Genomic DNA, 22,294 nt, shown 5'->3' on the forward strand with positions numbered 1-22,294 from the left:
TAGACAAGACAATATATTTTTTTAATAAATATAACTTTATTTTTAACTCGGCGAATTTGAGCATAGCTGCTTTCAATCGAGTATATAATAATATAATTATAACATCAAAGGATACAAGTCTTTCAATATACATTTAATGTGATTATTTTAACTTTCTAACTATCTTTTATTCTTTCTAACTAACTAAATTGTAATGATGCCTAATTGTAACAAGATATTTATATTTATCATCAAAATCACGCATTTTTTTTAACTCTTTATTCGCAATTCTACATTAAATTAAAAAAAAAACGAGTTGAAACCCGATCGGTCTGAACCGACTTCATTCAAGCACATACAACAAATTAAAGTATGAAATCTATATCAGTATCTTATTCATTACCTCATAAGTCCTGCAAACCTATCAACATTACTTGTAATAGTAATAAAGGTTTTGCTCATTTTGTTAAACATTTTATAGTATCCTGTTTATAGAACTGTCATTGGGTATTTCATTATAAAAGTTTTAAGTACATGGTTTTTTAAATGATGAAATAATGATAGTTTACGATTTTTTTAAATTTTTTATTATTATAAAAAAAAATGGGTGAATCAAAACAATTTTAAAATGTAGTGTTTTTCACCCCCTGTAAAAAAAAAACTATATTCTTTTTGCTTCAAAAATACAGCCCTAATGGAGGAAGGTATATACTAAATGGACACGCTGTATAATAAAATCTAAATTCTCAATAATACAGTATTATATAGCAGGAAACCGTATAAAAAAACGGTCTTCGCTGTATAGCAGCAACTAAAACAACTTATGCTCTGCTGCACATAACCCCTGCGACTGCCTATAAAATGGCTTTACGTTTCTTGTCGGCAATCAGTTAGCTTTTAGCAGTAGTGTTAGTTCACTTGTAATAGAGTCTGCGGCATAAATTTATTTTAAGTCTCTCTCTCTCTCCTTCTCTCTGTGTAACTACTGAAGTCTTTTATAAATTTCTCGCTGAATCCCCGATTGTTTTATAACTGTTTTATTATATACTGCGCGACATAATGGCCACTTACGCTGCATACAGGCACATCGAATTGGATAAAGTGGGACACAGCAAGAAGAGGTGAGTTTTGTATCCCGGTTTTGTTTTGTTTTTTTTTGGAATTTACAGTATCCACAGGGAAATGTAAATCGATATTTTGTGGTGGTATGGGAGCGCGTAATTTGAATATTATTTTTGGTCTGTTTTCTGGAACGTTTTTAGATAAAAATCATAAGTGTTCTTGTGCTTTTTTTATACGTTGTGTAAGTTCTTTATAAAGGCTTTTAATATGTTTTTTTTATGATTAAATAAAAAAACGTATACCTGCGTTAAATGAAGTTTGTATAAAAGTCAATTTAAAAAACTACTCAATGAAAATGATATTGACTCCAATTTTTAAAAAAAAGTCAGTTTAGTTTTAGTCAGTAACGTTCTTATATTAATTTTTTAACTATAGTTTTAGTTACACCAAATGTATTTTACATGTTATTTTAATTCAATGTTGTATTCGATTTTTTTTTTAATTAACATTTTTGCATTTAATTTAAGATGCGGGGAAGCCTTTGGCTAATAAAATTCTAATTAAAGGCATATGAAGGTGAAAATAAATAGTTTCTTACTAAAAAGCTAAGGAATGCAAAAAAACTGCTTGACAAAGTTGAAATTGGGCAATTTAGGGCAAAACAGAATTACTTTATTTGATGCATAATTTAATAGGACATGACTATCATTTTGTAGAAATTTTTGGCTGCTTTCTTTAAAAATGGCATTGGAAGGTGTAAATACTGCCAGGACGATTTTATTTAATACCTATAAAACCTAAGCTACAGAAAATGTTATACTTACCCATAGAGCACCTGTGCATGCCGCCTATATCTCATTTGACGAAACATATTGCAATATGCCTGGAATATCCTACAAATATTCCAAATATCGTACATTTATGTAGGCAAAAGAAATATTCTTGACATATGCAGATATGCGATTTCTATATCTACGAGATTGTATATATTTAATTTGCAAAATTTGTTTTGTAAAGGATAGTGAAATTTATTAGAATATATATTTTATTTTTGCACAGTTTATGTGGGTAAAATTTGGAATTATTGATATTTGGGATGCTATTAGGGCTTTTTAAGGATTTTCTAAAAAAAATTATTAAAATCCAGACCCTAAAAATCAAGATATTGACATTTTTCTCATTGGAGTGCCTGATGGAAGATATAAAATAATGTGTCTTTTACTGACAAGTGTATATCTCAAGTTCTTGTGATTAATTTATCTTACAACTATAGATATCAGGGATATCCTAAGAAGTTTTTAAGTATTTTTTGAAAAAAATTATTAAAATCCATGTAAAAAAAATCAAGATATTGATTTTTTTCTCACTGGAGTGCCTGGAAGAAATAAAATAATTTTTCTCTTACTGACATGTCAATATCTTCCATTCTAAGGGTTATTATTTTATAATTATTGATATCCGGGGTAATTTAGGGGGCTTTTTAAGTATTTTCTAAAAAAATCATTAAAATCCATAAGCTAAAAATCAAGATATTGACATTTCTCTTACAGGAATGCCTGGAAGAAATAAAATAATTTATCTTTTATTGGCAACTGAATATCTCGATTTCTAGTAGCTAAAATATAACTATTGAATTTTGGGATACTCTAAAGGCATTTGAGCTTTATAAACAAAACATATATTGATTGCTTCAGGTATATTTGAGAGAGAAAAATACAGTAAATTACTTCGGATCACGTCATCATAAGAGGCAAGAATTTTTTTTTAAACTTAGAATTTCGAAGTACAATACGCTCGTATTTCTGAAAATATAATAGCTAGAGATTTATAAATTGGAACTTAGATTCTTCTTATAAAACTATTGAATACGTGTTTCGGCGTTTTTTTCTAAAAAAATTTAAAACAGAATAATTCGGTTCATTAATCGTTAATCAGCTGAAAAAAAGATGCAGATAAGATGAGACTTATATGTATATACCATATAAGTTCATTAAGTGAGGAGGTATTTAACAAAATAATTATTTTTTTTTTAAAGATGAATGTCACATTTCAGTTATTTAGTTTAAGTAAGTAAGTATAGTTTGTCTAAATTATTGACCCAGTTTTACGGTCACTTTTTCCACAAGACTTTGATAACTTTTTCAAATTCAATATTTTTTATTGCATAGCAACATTGGATAATCATAAGAATACAAACGAATTTCCTAAACCGATAATCCATTGGATGTCTAAAATTGGCTGTCCAATGAATATTCATTTCTTGTACTTGGACATACTGGACAAACAGTGCTATCTGAGTAGTTTTTCCAACTTCTATGACTTTTATTCCATACCACATTTTTCCAACTTTTATATTTTGCAAGATATATATTTACATTGACACTTAGTATAACTAACTAGATATGCTAGGACATATTTTAAAAGCTGAAAGAAGAATTAATTATCCGTAAGATACCCAAGAGATATGCTTCTCCACTAGGTAAATACAGAATGTAATTCTATATCCTAGGCATCAATTTACCTTCTTTTAAAAAAGTTTTGAATATATGTCAGAAAAACTGTTTAATAAGTTAATAAATAGCTATAAAAATTTAAGCATCAGAAAATTCATTGTAATAAAGGTATTTAAGCTATTGATACAAAAATTACTCTGTTTAAGAATTCCTGGGTGATACATTAAATTAATATGGCTATTTTAACTGCCTTCACAATTCCTACATTTGTGTAATATTATTTATCTTTGTTTTTTTGTGCTTAGTCTTAGAATTTTATATTAATGTTCTTTTATGAGAAAATTCTGAAGCCTCTGTATCTTTTTTTTTTAAATTGTAACAAGCCGAGTAACTTGCTTTAATTTATAATAATGTTTCATTCATATTTCTTTCTGTAATAGCGCAGAAATTATTTAAAAAATTGAAAAGTATGAATGAGAATGACCTCAATGCCTAGAACCTTAATTTCTTAAAAAACTAATGATTTTCCAGAAAAATTCTACCAACATAAAATAAAACCATGAATTTATTTATTCTTCTATCTTTAATACTAAAATTTAATAATTTAATAAAATCACCGCTTAGCTTAAAATATTTTGATAAGACACTCCCATAGCCGAAAGGCAAACGTTCCTGCGAAATGATTAATGGACCCTCTTGGGGTCTTAAGGAAATTGCCAATGTAAACGGAAATAAGGCTGGGCCCACTGTATTTTAAATTAAAAGCCATTGACATCGTTTTATTGATCAGATGTCTCCATAGAAAACCCCAAAAATAACGCTTAAGTTGACGTCAAGAGGTAAATACCAAGAAAGTTGTCAGAACAGTTACTGTTATAAAAAGGGTCATACCCAAACAGCATGGATGTCCTGCATGGGTCTAAACTAGGTCAGAATGTTCATGGATGGAGATCGTCTGCATCATAATTATGTAGAAGCCAATGGATTTTAAATTCTCTTTATCAAATGGAGTTTTATTGGCTGTACAAAAGATGTTGTTAGTTTAACAGAGTCTAATGGATTTATTTTTTTTGAAAACTCATATTTTTATAGGTAGAAACATCAGAACTGGTCGAATGAACAGTTTTTTCACAGTAACAGGTGAAAATGAGTCCTTAACTTGTCAAAAAACTCTTTAGCTTTGTGTCGAATTGAAATTATTTAAGTTCAAATATTGATTCGATTAATTTGAATCCTGTTGTGGAACCGATCCTTTAAAGATTCTATATATATTCAAATTTTCAAAACATGGACCAATGTCTAAAGAGTATTTAGCTGCTGAAAGTGAACCTTTTCTTATTCTTCTCTTAAATCTTTAATCACTTAGAAATAAATGAGCAGAATTAAATTTTATATTACCCAATACATTGGCTAAAAGAAGTTGAAATGATTTTTACTTCCGACCATACAGCTGTATCAAATTTTTCGAGAACTATTTATGGATATGGTGGCTGCATGATTTAAGTAAATGATGAATTACTATCCAATATTTGTCTTTAACTTAAATCCATTGAACTAATTTTTTTTAATGGACCTCTGGACCTCTATTTTTTAGATTCATCGCACCTCGATCTCTCTTTGAAAACTGTATCTTTATTTTAATAAATATATTCGACGTCTTACGGATTTCCGAAATCCTTAATTTCATGGCCTCAATAAAAGAAGTCATTGGTCCAACAATAATAAAAAGCCTTTGGACATTGGATAGTTCCAATGGATCTGCTTAAAATGCGAACCAAGGTAGTATGTCCAAGGGACTTTCCATCCATCTCTTAGTATCTTTTATATATTCCAGGGAGTTGAATAAGTGACAAAAAATTTTAAAAAATAATTCAACTGCCTGGAAGAAGTATTTAATTTTTTCTTAATATTTTAAACTTTTATTATTATCTTCCAGGAGGTTAAGGAGGCAGCAAGTTTTCTTCAAATAACCAAAAAAACAAGTCTTTTATAATTTTTGTGAAAATTCAAACTCGAATGCTAAATATAGTTTATATTACTACTGGAGGTACCTATGTGGTCACTTTTGAAAACATTTTAAAAATTTTGTTAAACACGAAAAAAAATCTCGAAAAATGCCGATTAAGTCTTAATTAAAAACCAAAAAATGTATTCGTTTTTTCCAAAAATAAAAAAAATCTGTTTGGGGAATATCAAATTCTACTACTTGTTGATTTTGTTAAAATAATTAAAAAATTAATGCCAAAGTATAAACCACTTTTTTAATTGAAATTTAAAATATTTTCTGAGCTTATTTTAGTATTCTTAAACCAACGATTTACAAACAAATATTCCGAAAATACTCCTTAAAAAGCTTCGTTTCTCATGTATAAGGCCAAGATTCAAATTTTTTCAAAAATATGATGGAAGACACAATAGTTTAATTAAATCTGGCCGAGGAGAATCCGAATTATTTATTTAAGAAATATTAACGTATACGTATTAAAGAAAATTTAATGGACACTAAATTTCAAAAAAGCGCTCCGGCTTTTGTTTATTTTCAACTATTATCTTTTTCCTGCAAAATTAAAAGCTTTAAGAAATAAAGAAAAACCCAAAAAACAACATTTTCTCTTTATCTTTCCATCGTAACGAAGTATGAAAATTGAAATTTCTTCCAGGCACACGTGTTACATTGCAATTCAAGAAGTCAATTTTCTTCATTTTTCTACTGTAGTTTTTCTTATGGGTAGTAGACCTTTATTTGTTATTCAGGTAGTTTTGCCCTTTTATCACTTATTTTTTAACTTAGTTAATCAAGTTTTTCGGTTCCCAGAAGATTTTTTTGGTTTTTCTTAATGGAATTCATTAATTTCTTCCAGGCAGTTGGAAAATACTTAAAAAGGAATTCATTTTTTTTTTGCAGAAATCTGTTTAGGTAGTCCGACTGCTTGAAAGATTTATACGTTTCTCTTCAGTGGAAAATTTTATTTAGTGGTGCTATGGTGTCAAAATATGTGAAATTAAACAGACATCTACAGGACATTCATATTTAAAAAAAAAACCTTAAGATGTCCATTGAATACTTGTATAAACCCTTTGAATTGTAAGAAATTATTCTTCGTCTTACATGTTTCAAGCAAGTTTATTTATAAACATGAGGCTAAAAATAAAATATTTATGCATCCACCCCTTATTTCCACCTTCAGTTTATAAACATATCGATAACTGGTCTGTATACTTTCTTTTTACATATAAACAGCATGACAGAATGTTGGTAAATAATGCCAGAATTAGAGTGCTCCTAGTATAATACCTTTAAAGCAATTTACAGTTACTTTTAATCAGATAGCCATCATACCATGGAAAAACCAACCTAATATTACTTTTTTCTATATATATACATCAATATGTAGTTAAGAAAGAGAATCTCAACACCCATCGATTTCTTCGCCGCATTATCTAGAATTAGTTCACTTTTTGCTCCCCAATGGTACACTGCAGCAATAATAACACCTTAATCGCTCCGCTATGTATTGAGTTATATATTTCCTTCTTATTTCTAGTAAATTGAGACAGAACTGCTTCCCAACAGGAAATTAGAAAAATTTAATTAGATTAAACCGCTCGGATTAATTACTTTGAGATTTATACGCAATGCGCATAAAAATTTTACTTATTACACGCTACGGTGCGTTCGGTTTTGTATCTAGATTAGAGTTACTGGAAATAATTGGAATTTTGAACATTATATTTACATTACAGAGGTATGAAGTATTTTTTTTTAACTTTTTATTAGAAAATTCTTTATAAATGTTCTTTAGGGTGCAAAGCAGTCCAAGAGGAACTTTCAGAAATATCAGTTTTTATATGTAGAAAATCCAGAGTCTAAAAAACTTATAATTGCATTAATTGAAATAGTATGAAATATATTGGATAAAAGTAAGGCATGATCGAATATCGTAGAAATTCATGTAGATCCTAAAGATGTAATAATCTTATATCGGGTTCGTTTAAGATAATGTTATTAGAATTGTTCGATACCTTTTTTGCTATTAATTATAAAAGCACAAGTCATAGACTGTGAGGTAAAGCTTTTCTAATTTTCCAATAACTTTTCGTATGACTTCCACGTGAAGGAAAGGGAAAGATGTATCAGTGCAGGAATATTGTGGATGTAATTTTACCCTAGGAATGTTCATTGAGGTTCAATTTGTGTTCATTGGGCTAATATATATAGAGTAATATTACCCCATTATATAATTAATACACTTAAACCAACCAAATTTTTCGTTTATCTCGGATTTTTCCTTTGAAATATTCCTTAAAAAACAAACAAAAATGCATAATTTAATGCGTCATGATTGCCACTTTGTTTAGAAAATATTTCTGTTCGTCTCTTTCTTTTTTAATCTAAAAATAAACTTTTTTATTAAAAAAAGACAAAGAAAACAAATATTTTCGGTTGATATGCTCTTTATTACCCCATTTGAAGTGAACAAACAATAAAATTTAAGTTTTTTTCTAAGGATTCTTAATTAAAAGGGTATTCCCTCCTTGAGGAGTCCTTGAACCTGAAAGAAGATATTAAATTAAATCTATATAAATTTATATAAAAACAATTAGGAAAACTTTTTCTATAAAAACAACAAAAGTGAACAGTTTTTCAAAAGCGAGGAATTTTCATTCTAAACAAAAAATATTTCTATAAAGATTCAGAGTAACTTCGAAGTGGTTACTTTGGATGTTAGACTTCATCCTTCGACCCCGTTAAAACTTTCTAATATAAAAATTCTTAAAAGATCCAAAATTTTATTTTGAACTGATTTTAATTTAGAATAATGTTCTTGGGAATATTTTTCTTAATACTATGCTTTTTATTTCATAAGAATATTCTTGGTAGTGTTTAAGATTTTGAACTTTGAAATGAGTAGTCACTTATAAGCAAAACATTAATTATTTCCTTAATTTGCCACCGATTTTTATGAAAATTAGCTCATAAGAGAGCGATATTTATTCAAAATAAACAAGTATCTATAAAAATTTCAAAAAATGGAATAGATTCAGAGTAAACACAACCTTTGGAAATTTCGTCGAATATTTCCTTAATTTTATACGGATTTTCCTAAGAATTGGTTTATAAGAGAGAAATTTTAATTCCAAAAAAGAAATGTTTTTGTAAAATTTTCGAAAAATTGGATAGATTCAGAATAAAAGGAACTCTTGGCAACCTCTCTATATCAATCCAAATACTCGATATTTTTCCTAATTTCTCACCGATTTTCACGAAAATTATTTCATTAAAGAGGAATTTTTATTACAAATAAATAATGTAGGTAAAATTTTTTTAAAGAATTTGATAGATTTAGAGTAAAGGGCACTTTTGTGAATCGCCCTGAATGAAAGTCAAAGCCCTTGATAATTTCCCTAATTATATATGAATTTTTGTAAAAATTAATTAATAACAGAGAAATTTTAACTCCAAACAAAAAAATTATCTATGATATTTTCCCTCTATATAAAAGTAAAAACCCTTGATAATTTCCCAAATTTTTCATCGATTTTCGTGAAAATTAGCTCATAACAGAGTGATTTTAATTCCAAACAAAAAAGGTATTAATGAAAATTTTGAAAAACTCGATAGTTTTAGAGTAAAAGGACTTTTTGGAAATCCCTACAAATTAAATCCAAAATTGTCGCTAATTTCTATAATTAGGCACCAGTTTTCATACAAATTAGCTCACGAGAAATGGATTTTAATTTCAAACAAATAGATTTTTTGTTACAAGTACATTTCTATATTTAATTTCGGAAAACTCGATAAATTCAAAGTAAAGGGATCTTTTGGGAACCTCTCTAAATCAAAAGTCCAAAATATTAAAAAATCATTAATTTCTTAGTTCATAAATGACGGACTTTCATTGCAAACAAGCAGTGTGTCAAACTTTCAAAAAATTCAATTGATTTAGAGTAAAAAGAACTCTTAAAAATCCCTTTATAACAAAGTCAACATCCTCAATAATTTCCCTAATTCTTACCGATTGCCACGAAAATTAGCTTATTAAAAAGGAAATTTAATTAATAACGAAATCTATAAAAATTTTAAAAAATTCGATAGTTTTAGGATAAAAGGACATTTTAAAAACCTCTCCAAATCAAAGTCAAAAATGGTCAATTATTTCCTTCATTTTCTACCAATTTTTATGGAAACTGGTTTACGAGAAATGGACTTTAATTCCAAGTGTTTCTATAAAAATTTCGAAAAATTCAATAAATTTAAAGTAAAGGGATTTTTTAAGAATCTCTCTAAATCAAAGCCAAAATTCTCAATTTTCTTAATTTGCCACCGATTTTCACGAATATTGGTTTATAAGAGAGGGATTTTTATTCGAAACAAGAAATGTATCTATCAAATAAGATAGATCAAGAGAAAAAGACACTCTTGGAAACCTCTCTATATTTAAGTCAAAATCGTCGATAGTTTCCCTAATTTCCCACTGATTTTTAAGAAAATTAGCCCAAAGGAAAGGACGTTTAATTTGAAAAAAAAGGATCTATAAAAATGTTGAAAAACTCGATAGTTTTAGGGTAAAAGGACATTTTGGAAACTAGACATGTTTTAATCAAACCTAATGAATCAAAGCCAAAATTGTCAATAGTTTTCTACCAATTTTTATTTCAAGAAAACTCGATATATTTAAAGTAAAGGGAACATTTGGCAACCTCTCTGAATCAAAGCCAAAATTCTCAATTTGATTTGATTGAAGAAATTATTTTATTTTTAATTCCAAACAAAAAAATGTGTCTATAGAAATTTTAAAAGTTCTTGATAGCTCTTTTGTTATTAAATTTAGGAGTATGAATTAAAGATCTGCATATTAAGAAAATTGAATCTTTCATTTTATGAGTAAAAAACTTTCTGAAAAATTACTAGTTTTTAATAAAAGTTTAATGCCCAAAAAATTAGGTTTTGTCATAAAATATTGGGTTTGTGACCCCTTTGGTGCATCAGCTGTCCCTTTTCTCCTCATATTATAACGTTTTAATTAAATTAATCCAATTATTGTAAATCGTTCTATACAACGCAAAAAAAAAAGAAGAAAATTAATTACGAACAATCGATCCTTTACTGTTTAAGGCGATTAAAAAAAACCCCGGTCTGCAGCACCGATATATTAGATTAGATTTAGTACATTTTCAATTATCGCTCGTTTCATGGAAATGAAAGTATCGCGAGTACAAAACCGTTCGTGATCGCGGTGTGTTCGTTCCTAATTTTGTTTATAAACAAGCGGTTAAACATACAAAACGACGACTAGAACCGCAGAAAGTTTCCTAAAGACGATTATACTTTCTGATCATAATTATATTTTATGACGGGCATTTAAATATATCGTAGATCTTCGCCACATCTGAGATCCGATTGCCGTTTTCACGGAATAAATTAATTTTCACATTTTCGAGATAATAAACTTACATACGGGGAATTTCTCGTGCAGTGCATCAATCAATTATCGTGTTGCAGCGATAAGAGCACGGGTTTTTTTTTCAATTATTGCTATTATGCAGGTTATGAATATAAGAAAATAGACTTGTAATAGGCATATGTAAGGCAAAATTCGCTTTATCAATCATAGAGGTTCAGTGATAGAAAATTTTTTAATTAGGTATTATCACAGATGTAAATAGCTCTGCCGTGCGGAGCTATTTACATCTGTAGTATTATATCTGTACTATTCAACAGAATCACTTGTATATGTCAACGTTCGACATAGAGAGAAGATATAATAAGTATATCTGTTAAAATGCGACCAAAAACAAAACATTATCTTCTCTTATTACACATTTATTGAAAAAAGTTGGCGCATTCACCATATCGTCAAGATTTTTTTATAAATGTTCACAAAAGTTGAAGAAATCATTTTTTTTCCAAGGGTAATTAAAAAGTTGAAGAAGTCACAAGAACGATCTCATCAACTCACCTGAAAGTATCAAGAAATTGCGTCAATTGCCTGGAAGAAATACAAAATTACCTTTCCAGGCTTTTGAGGACTCCATGAAATAATAGAAGGAAAAATTACTAATTAATTTATTTATTAAAAATAAGATAAGAAGTAACGGTTTTTGATCATATTAGACACGAACAAAAAAATGTTGGTGCATTCACCATATTGTCAAGATATTTTTTTAATTATCGAAGCCCTTACTGGTACTCTAACTATAATTTAATTAATTAAAAAAAATTCCTTGGATTTTATTAAGATGCATTTGGTTTTCCATTTCCTCTCTCAATAACAAAGTTGAAGAAATCACAAGAATGATCTCTTCAACTCATTTGAAAGTGTCAAGAAATTTCTTCAACTCCCTGGAAGAACTACAAAATTACCTTTCCAGGCTTTGAGCACTTTATTACCCAAAAAACTTCCAGGATAACTTGAAGAAAATCATATTTTTTTAAGGGCAATTAGCAAGTTCATGAACTCACAAGAATCACCTGTGAAGAGTAAGAAATTGCTTCAACTGCCTGGAAGAATTACAGAATTATCTTTCCAGGCCTTTGAGGACTCCATGAAATAAAAAAAAATTACTAATTAATTTATTTATTAATTGTCAAGATATTTTTTTAATTTCCTAAATTCTTACAGTACTCTAGCTACAATTTAATTAATTAAAAAAAGTCTTTAGAGTTTATTTAAATGCATTTGTTTTTCCATCATTTCAAATAATAAATTCAGTACAATTACAATACATATGTTCTTAAAATCGTGGTCGTTCAATCATCATCGTCACTCAACGATAAAATCCTCAAAATTTCTCTTTCTCTCTCTCTCTCTCTCTCTCTCTCTCAATAACAAAGTTGAAGAAGTCACAAGAATGATCTAATCAACTCATCTGGAAGTATCAAGAGAAATTGCTTCAACTGCCTGGAAGAACTACAAAATTACCTTTCCAGGCTTTAAGCATTTTATTATCCAAAAAATTAAAAAAAAAAAAAAAAAAGAAAATTAATTACGAACAATCGATCCTTTACTGTTTAAGGCGATAAAAAAAACACTAAAAACTTCCAGGGAACGTTGAAGAAAAAACACATTTTCTTCAAGAGCAATTAAAAAGTTGAAAGAATCACAAGAATCACTTGAAAGGAGTAAAAAATTGCTTCAACAATCTGAAAAAAATACATTTTCATCAGGGGCAATTAGTGAGTTGATGAACTCACAAGAATCACCTGTGAAGAGTAAGAAATTGCTTCAACTGCCTGGAAGAAATACAAAATTATCTTTCCAGACCTTTGAGGACTCCATGAAATAAAAAAAAATTACTAATTAATTTATTTATTAAAAACGAGATAAGAAATAACGGTTTTCGATCATATTAGACACGAACAAAAAATGTTTGGTGCATTCACCATATTGTCAAGATATTTTTTTAATTTCCTAAATTCTTACAGTACTCTAGCTACAATTTAATTAATTAAAAAAGTCCTTAGAGTTTATTTAGATGCATTTATTTTTCCATCATCTCAAATAATAAGTGTCAAGAAATTTCTTCAACGCCCTGGAAGAACTACAAAATTACCTTTCCAGGCTTTAAGCACTTTATTACCCAAAAAAATAAAAAATTTTCAGGGAACGTTGAAGAAAAATCAAATTTTCTTCAAGAGCAATTAACAAGTTGAAAGAATCACAAGAATCGCTTGAAAGGAGTAAAAAAAAATACTAATTAATGATGAAATCACAGAATCACCTGTAAGGAGTAAGAAATAATTACTAATTAATTTATTTATTAAAAACGCGATGAAAAATAAAGGTTTTCTATCATAATAGACATGAACAAAAAAAAATGGTGCATTCACCATATTGTCAAGATATTTTTTTAATTTCCTAAATTCTTACAGTACTCTAGCTACAATTTAATTAATTAAAAAAAGTCCTTGGAGTTTATTTAAATGCATTTGTTTTTCCATCATCTCAAATAATAAATTCAGTACAATTACAATACATATGTTCTTAAAATCGCGGTTGTTCAATCAACATCGTCACTCAACGAGAAAATCCTAATTTCTCTCTCTCTCTCTCTCAATAACAAAACCATTAATAGGAATTTTACAAAACTTAATAATAATTAGAAAACATTTCCGAAGTAGCTCGCCCGATGCTTAACGGACGATTTGTTTTGTCGACTATACACAATCGGTAAAATAATGATAATATAAGTAGTGATTCCTTCTTTACACATCGCTAGTTTTTCGAAGCATCATCCTCCGGTATATAACAGTAATGGGTCACCAGCCATTGAACACGCTCTCCGGATGTACAGGGTGTGTCCGACCAAACCTCAAAAAAACTTAATAATGACGTGTTTAAAATTTTCAATCTTGTGTGCCTTATGACCAGCGAACCAAATATAATTAGTATTTTAACAATATTTAATGAATAGTTATATTCATATTAATCTGATAAATAAAAAAAGGAGGTCGGCTTTAGGATTAAGAGTTATCGCTAAAGAAATTTTAGGTTGATTAAATGTTGTTCCTTAATTAAGGCATAAGTTTAATACGTCATTTTGCTTGAGTGAATGAAGTTCGGTTAATGAAATAGTGCCAAGGTATCTAATAGTTTTAGAATCAAAGGAAATTGTTCCAAGTCAGTTTTTGCCAATTTTTAAGAACTCATCAAATCTTAGAAGCAATTGTCTAACTTTCGGTATGCGAGTTTTTTCCACTACAAGATACTAAGTAGTCATCTGCAAATAATTTAAGAAGCTCAATTCCTTCAATAAAATTGATATTATTTATATAATTAATAAAGTGTAATATACTTTCTTGATACATGCCAAAATAATTTTGCTCTTGTGTTGAATACCTCTCAATCTTGTAAATTGGGATATCTTCCTCCCTAGATACTTCACAAACCAAAATGATGATATGATATATATGATAAAATTCTAGTTTCCGAGATAGTATTTCTCGCTTAATTGTTTCAAATGCTTTTCTAAAATCAAAGAATATTGCAACTACATAATTTCCCTTATCAACTTATGTCTTTTATTTAGATAATGTTAGTAGCAGAGCTGTTTCGCAGGAGTGATAAAAATAATTGACAACATTAATGTAATTTAATATTTGGTCAAAAACTGCTTTTTCCCATAAGAAATGTAGCTATCCAGAAAAAATAATTAATGGTTTCTTATATGAGGTCAACTGCCTGGAAAATATTGGAAATTTTCCCAGTTTCTTTTTTCCTGGTAGTTGAGACCATTTTTATTAACCGTTTACAAAAAAAAAATGTTAATTATTTACCCAAAAATTTTCCAATTTTTCAAAAATTTTCCATCTTTTTTTTATTGTCCAATTTACGGCTAAATATTATTCTTAACAATCTAGTCTATTTTTGATTATGAATCCAAATACTAAAAGAAAATTTTCCATACTCCCAAGTTTAAAATAAAATAAGGAAAAACTGTTAAAAAGTTTTTCCCAATTTTCTGGAAAACTATTGAGCTTAAAAATTATTTTTCTATTGCACCTGATGCACATTGAAATTCCAAACAACTTTTGTTCTATACATTTTTTTTATCCAACCACTAGTTTTCCAAAAATCAAAATGATGAACACGTTGGCTGAGCTCTTTGGATTTTTTGAGGAAGACATTTTTGGGCAAATTGGCTATAACTTTTGTTTGGTACATTTTTCAAAAAAGTTTTATAAGACTTTTTGGGCGATTTATAGATTTGCAAAAAATATCAAATCTTCTCAAAAAAATTTTATTTTTATTTTTTATCCACAAATTTTTCAATATTTCAAAAATCTTCTATAACTCTTTTATTTTTCGACTTACGACTAAATATTATTCTTTTTACTTTGTTTTATTTTTGATTGGGATTCCAATGCTCAAAAAAAAATTTCCATATTCCCAATAGTTTCCGAGCAAAGGAGGAAAAACTGTCAAGAGTTTCCTTTGTTTCCCAAGTTGTCAAGTTTTCCCAATTTTATAAAAAACTGTTGGACGTAAAAATAATTTTTTTTTTGCATCTGTTGCATAATGATATTCCAAATAATTCTTGTTTTAATAATGATTCGCTCCAACCAATAGTTCTCCAGAAAAAAAATTAAAATCGAAATGATCAACATTTTCCTTTTGATTGTGTCAACGCTAAGGCTGATGACTCAGAAAATAACATATGGAGCCCTTTGGGGTCTCTCCTGTATGCAGATGATAAACACAGTATGCTCAGAACATTTAAAAAAAATTAGTCCACGATTGAATGTCTGAATTGGAGCTCCGGTGAAGTCAGTTAATGATAAACTTAACTGACTCGACCAGCAACTTAAAGGATAAATCGATAAATCGACAACTTGGATTTATCCAGAACAAAATCAAAAATGTTTGTACTGGTTCCTCGATAAGTTCATGTACCTGAAAGAAATTCCATTCTAATATATTCCTTCCAGATAATGGAAAATACTCCAAAAAAAAAATCACAGGATCAACTTCATAGAAAATATTAAAAACTTTCTCAATTTATGTCTTTCAAGCATTTAACTGGGTCCTAGTTTAGTAGTAGTTCAACTGCCTGGAAATGTACCAAATATTTTTTTTCCAGGCATTTCAAGTCACTTTTATCACTGAAAAATGTAACCGTCCAGAAAAGACGCTTTAAAATTATTTACCTGGTTCTATTTTGGGTTTCCAAGTGCCTGGAAGAACTTCAACATTTTTCTCTTTCTTCCAGATTTGAGAAATATTTTTCCAGACCTGATTGAATGAATTTCAGCAAATACCTCAAAAAATATTTTAAATTTTCTTAATTTATCTCTTCTAAGTATTTGAGGGCAGTTGTAGCCTCTTTTTGTAAAAATCTAATTATCTGTCCCCCAAATGCCTGGAAGAAACTCAACATTTTTCTCTTTCTTTCAGATTCCAGAAATATTTTTCCAGTCCAGTTGACCTAATATACAAATTTCAGGAAGTACCTGAAAAATATTCTAAATTTTCTTAATTTATCTCTTCTAAGCATTTGAGGGCAGTTTTAGCCTCTTTTTGTAAAAATCTAATTATCTGGCAAAAAAATGACTGATCCTTTATTAATGTTCCTCCAAATGCAGATTTCAGCAAATACCTGAAAAATATTTTTAATTTTCTTAATTTACCTCTTCTAAGCATTTGAGGGCAGTTTTAGACTCTTTTTATAAAAATCTAATTATCTGGCAAAAAAATTACTGATCCTTTATTAATGTTCCCCCAAATGCCTGGAAGAAATTGAATATTTTTCTCTTTCTTCCAGATTCTAGAAATATTTTTCCAGTCCAGTTGACCTAATATACAAATTTTAGCAAATACCTGAAAAATATTTTAAATTTTCTTAATTTATCTCTTCTAAGCATTTGAGGGCAGTTTTAGACTCTTTTTATAAAATTCTAATTATCTGGCAAAAAAATGACTGATCCTTTAATAATGTTCCTCCAAATGCCTGGAAGAAACTCAACATTTTTCTCTTTCTTCCAGATTTGAGAAATATTTTTCCAGTCCAGTTGACCTGATACACAGATTTCAGGGAGTACCTGGAAAATATTTAAAATTTCCCTAATTTCTTAACATGAAATATGAAAATAAAAAAAATACTGTTGAATTCTTTAATTGGTTTTTTCATGAGATCAACTGCTTGGAACAGATTTCGAATTATGATCCTTTCCGGGCATTTATTTTTTTCTATTTATATAGTTCTTTTAAGAATCTAGAAAAATGAATTATTGGGGTGTTGTATGAGTCAACTGCATGGAATATTTTGACAATACTTTCCATTTGTTTCTTTCAAGCAGTTGAAGTCGGTTTAAGTATGTTTTTGTAAAGAACTGGATAAATGAGAATATAGAAAAAACTTAAAAAAATCTTCCGAATGACTTAACTGGTTCTTTAGGCATAAAAAATAAAACCCCATGTGGATGGGATGAAATTCCTCTTAAAATATTGCGAATGCTTCCTGAACGAATATTCGAAGTGCTTTAGGAAACAATAGATGGCAAATAAAATTCCTCTTTTAAAAGGTGGTAACGTTGACTCTGACGTACCCTAGGAGCTTGTATTGGGACTGTTCTTAATCAATATCGGTGATTTTCCAAACGTGGGAGTACCTAGAATGTTTGCACCATTTTTGCAAATGATATTACCATTTTGAAAAATCATCAAGTGTATCTTAAATTGTGAACCTCCAGATGTGTATAAATCTCTTTGGGATATGATCACATATAATCCATTCTTTCTCCAAGAGACCACACAAAAGTCCGGGTCATTAAACATATATATGATTCTTAAAAAACTACGCGTGTTTCGCTCCTATCGGAGCATCAAAGCATCATCAGGCACCTACATTACCACTAGCAACAAATCTCTTTTCTACCCGTATTGCTAACACAGCTACAAAGATTCCACGGAATTGTTGTATGCAGTAAGAGTTATGGCTCATGTGTGAATCAAATAGAGTTCAGTCTTGTAAGCCTTTATGTACTTTATCCTATAGATTTTCCGTTTAATTTATACTCAATATAAAACATCTATAAGATCCGATAATCCCAATTAAACATGAAGCTCACACTTGGTACCTCTTCATATCCTACGATCTGCGCTGACAATGGACTGATTGGAATCTGACTGCCTGGAATAGATTCCAAATTTACCCAAGAAAAAACAGAATAAAAGACGATTCCTTTGCAGGTGCAGTTATGTCTTCGTATACCTCCTTTTTACTTCTGTCAATAACTTCTTAAGGCGTCGTTTTGACTGTTACAGTTATTATAGGATATTCCATTTTTATAGATACATTTTTGGAATTAAAAACCCCTTCTTATAGGCAAATTTTCATGAAATTTTAGGATGTCAAATAACGTCATATCGTATACTAAAAAGAACGTCGTTAAGCTATTTTTTTATTACCCGAAGAGGTCATAACAAATTGTCATCATTGAGTATAAATAATATATAAGTAACTTTAATTAATATTCTTGGCACATCTCAGAAGGTACACACAAGATGTAGTACGCAAATATTTAATTCAGTTATACCTCGCTTACGGTGCACATTTTCATAGAATTGAAAGTTATTAACAATGCAATTGGGGTCTTTAATGTGTGGTACGGTGTATAGTAAGTACCGCTAACCTATATGACGACTTTAATCATAAATTCTGACTCTTCTTTAACATTAACATACACCAGGAGCATTCAGGGAATGACTCTTAGATTGGGCGATATTATTTTTAGTCATATAAGGCCTGAAAACGATATAGGTTTTACACCTGAACACACTGTACAGATAGAAAGCAAAAAAGTACCAATTAAGTGCCATAAACTAACATCGTTTGGCGGTAAAGGAAATTAATTGGGTCCCACAAATCCATAGGACGTGTTATACTATAAAACAGAGACCGCATTAACGGTCCCACGTATATAAACGTATGTACTTGCTGTCACGATTCGTCGGTGACTTTCATATATTATTATATTATTTTTTTTTTGTTATTATTATTGTTGGTTCTTTTTATTTTCCTTCTGTTACGGTACATGATCGTGTGTGATCCGCGTATGACATGCATTATGATCTTGAATGTGATATTTATACGTCACGGTCGCTGGTTTACTTTGTATTCACTTAAGGGAATCGTTGTGACATTAAACTGATTACATTTTGACTCAAATATAGTTAAAAAGTTGTTTTTGTTCTCTCAACAGTATTCAATTTGCTTGGAAAAATTCATAAATGACTTCGATGGCTTGACACAATCGAAAAATTACTGCAACTGCTTGGAAAAACCTGATTATATGTTTCACATTCTCATCTAATGTTAAGTTTATGATTAAGTTATTTGGAGATTTTTTCGACTATTTGTAGACAATTAAAATCGTTTCTGTTGGGTTAGGAGCTGAATAAACTGAGACATAGGGAGATCTTTTTCTAAAAATTGATGGACTTATGGTTGGAGATTATTTCCTTTAAATCCATGCGTTAAAAACCGTATTTTTTTTTAAGGTTGTAAAGTAATTTCTCATTACTTGGGAACTTGAGGCTAAGTGAATTGAAAAACGACCTCAACGGCCTGGAAGAAATTAATTATGTTCTTTCACATTCATTGGTGAGTCTTATGATTAAGTTCTTCCAGGCAATTGGACATGTTTCCATTATTTCCAGACAGTTAAAGTCGTTTCTCTTTAAGGCAGTAAAAGTTATTTCTAATGAAAAATCATCTAGTCATGACTAGGCCTGGAAGAAATTAATTATGTCCCTTCACATTCATTGGTGGGTCATAGAAGCAATTTTTTTTTAACTTGGACTCATGGTTACGTTCTTCCAGGCAGTCGAAGATTTTTCCAATATTTCCACATAGTTGTTCCAGAAGTAATTTGTCTTTAAGGCAGTTAAAATTGTTTTTCATGACTTTATGGCTGGATAAATTAAGAAAAAACCTCAACTACCTAAGAAACAAATTAATTATGTTCCCCCACAATCATTGGTGGGTCTTAGAAGGATTTTTTTCTAAAAACTTGGACTAATGATTAAGTTCTTGCAGGCAGTTGAAGATTTCTACAATATTTCCAGGCAGTTGAAGTCAATAATTCTCGTCGAGGCAGTTAAAGTCTCATGACTTGAGGTTGGATAAATTGAGGAAAAATCTCAACTGCCTGGAAGAAATTAATTATGTTCCCCCACAATCATTGGTGGATCATAGAAGCATTTGTTTTTTTAAACTTGGACTCATGATTAAGTTCTTGCAGGCAGTTGAAGATTTCTACAATATTTCCAGGCAGTTGAAGTCAATAATTCTCGTCGAGGCAGTTAAAGTCTCATGACTTGAGGTTGGATAAATTGAGGAAAAATCTCAACTGCCTGGAAGAAATTAATTATGTTCTCCCACATTCATTTATAGGTCATAGAAGCATTTTTTTCTAAAAACTTGAACTCATGATTAAGTTCTTCCAGGCAATTGGACATGTTTCTATTATTTCCAGACAGTTAAAGTCGTTTCTCTTTAAGGCAGTAAAAGTTATTTCTCATGACTAGACCTGGATGAAAGGAGAAACGATCTTAACTGCCTGGAAGAAATTAATTATGTCCCCTCACATTTATTGGTGAGTCATAGAAGCATTTTTTGTAAAAACATGAATTCATGGTTATTTCCAGGATTTATGGATATTTCCAGGCAGTTGAAGTCAATAATTCACTTCAAGGCAGTTAAAGCTATTTCTCATGACTTGGGGTTGGATGAATTGAGAAAAGACCTCCACTGCCTGGAAGAAATTAATTATGTTCTCTTATATTCATTGGTGGGTCATAGAAGCAATTTTTTTTTTTTAACTTGGACTCATGGTTAGGTTCTTCCAGGCAGTTGAAGATTTTTCCAATATTTCCACATAGTTATTCCAGAAGTCATTTCTCTTCAAGGCAGTTAAAGTTGTTTTTCATGACTTGGGGTTGGATGAATTGAGAAAAGACCTCAACTAACTGGAAGAAATTAATTATGTTCCCCCACAATCATTGGTGGGTCATAGAAGCATTTTTTTCCAAAACTTGGACTCATGATTAGGTTCTTACAGGCAGTTGAAGATTTTTCCAATATTTCCAGACAGTTAAAGTCAATAATTCTCGTCGAGGCAGTTGAAGTCTCATGACTTGAGGTTGGATAAATTGAGGGAAAACCTCAACTGCCTGGAAGAAATTAATTATGTTCTCCCACATTCATTTATAGGTCATAGAACCATTTTTTTCTAAAAACTTGAACTCATGATTAAGTTCTTCCAGACAGTTGGGGATATTTCCATTATTTCCAGCTAGTTGAAGTAATTTCTCTTCAAGGCAGTTAAAGTAGTTTCTCATGACGTGGGGTTGGATGAATTGAAAAAAGACATCAACTGCCTAGAAGAAATTAATTATATTCTTTTACATTCATTGGTGGGTCATAGAAGCTTTTGGAATGAAAACTTGGACTCATGGTTAGGTTCTTCCAGGCAGTTGAAGATTTTTCCAATATTTCCACATAGTTATTCCAGAAGTCATTTCTCTTCAAGGCAGTTAAAGTTGTTTTTCATGACTTGGGGTTGGATGAATTGAGAAAAGACCTCAACTAACTTGAAGAAATTAATTATGTTCCCCCACAATCATTGGTGGGTCATAGAAGCATTTTTTTCTAAAAACTTGGACTCATGATTAAGTTCTTGCAGGCAGTTGAAGATTTTTCCAATGTTTCCAGGCAGTTGAAGTCAATAATTCTAGTCGAGGCAGTTAAAGTTATTTCTCATGACTTGAGGTTGGATAAATTGAGAAAAAAACCTCAACTGCCTGGAAGAAATTAATTATGTTCTCCCACATTCATTTATGGGTCATAGAAGCATTTTTTTTAAAAACTTGGACTCATGGTTAGGTTCTTCCAGACAGTTGGAGATATTTCCATTATTTCCAGACAGTTGAAGTCAATAATTCATTTTCAGGCAGTTAAAGTTGTTTTTCATGACTTGGGGTTGGAAATTGAGGAAAGACCTCAACTGCCTGGAAGAAATTAATTATGTTCTCTCACATTCACTGATAGGTCATAGAAGTATTTTTTCTAAAAAGTTGGACACATGGTTAGGTTCTTCCAGACAGTTGGAGATATTTCCATTATTTCCAGACAGTTGAATTCAATAATTCCAAATAGTTGTTTCCACGACTTGGGGTTGGATAAATTGAGAAAAGACTTCAACTGCCTGGAAAAAATTAATTATGTTCTCTTACATTTATTGGTGGGTCATAGAAGCATTTTCTTGCTTGCTTCTTTCATTAGAAGCTTTTTCAGAT

At 29.8% G+C, this 22,294-nt stretch overlaps 1 protein-coding gene across 2 annotated transcripts in view; it reads left to right on the forward strand.

The window, feature by feature from the left end:
• The first annotated feature begins 850 nt into the window (after positions 1 to 850).
• Positions 851 to 22,294, forward strand: part of LOC126736681 (uncharacterized) — a 28,593-nt gene continuing 7,149 nt past the window's right edge. Inside the window, exon 1 of one of the 2 annotated variants that reach the window (XM_050441171.1) lies at positions 851 to 1,100. In XM_050441171.1, coding sequence (XP_050297128.1) covers positions 1,039 to 1,100 — 62 coding nt within the window. In that variant the 5' untranslated portion in view covers positions 851 to 1,038. Of the gene's footprint in view, positions 1,101 to 11,058; positions 11,081 to 22,294 lie in introns of those variants that run through there. The other variant, XM_050441172.1, reaches the window with a different exon arrangement.

Source organism: Anthonomus grandis, chromosome 5, assembly GCF_022605725.1.
Source record: "Anthonomus grandis grandis chromosome 5, icAntGran1.3, whole genome shotgun sequence".
Taxonomy (NCBI): Eukaryota; Metazoa; Arthropoda; class Insecta; order Coleoptera; family Curculionidae; genus Anthonomus; species Anthonomus grandis.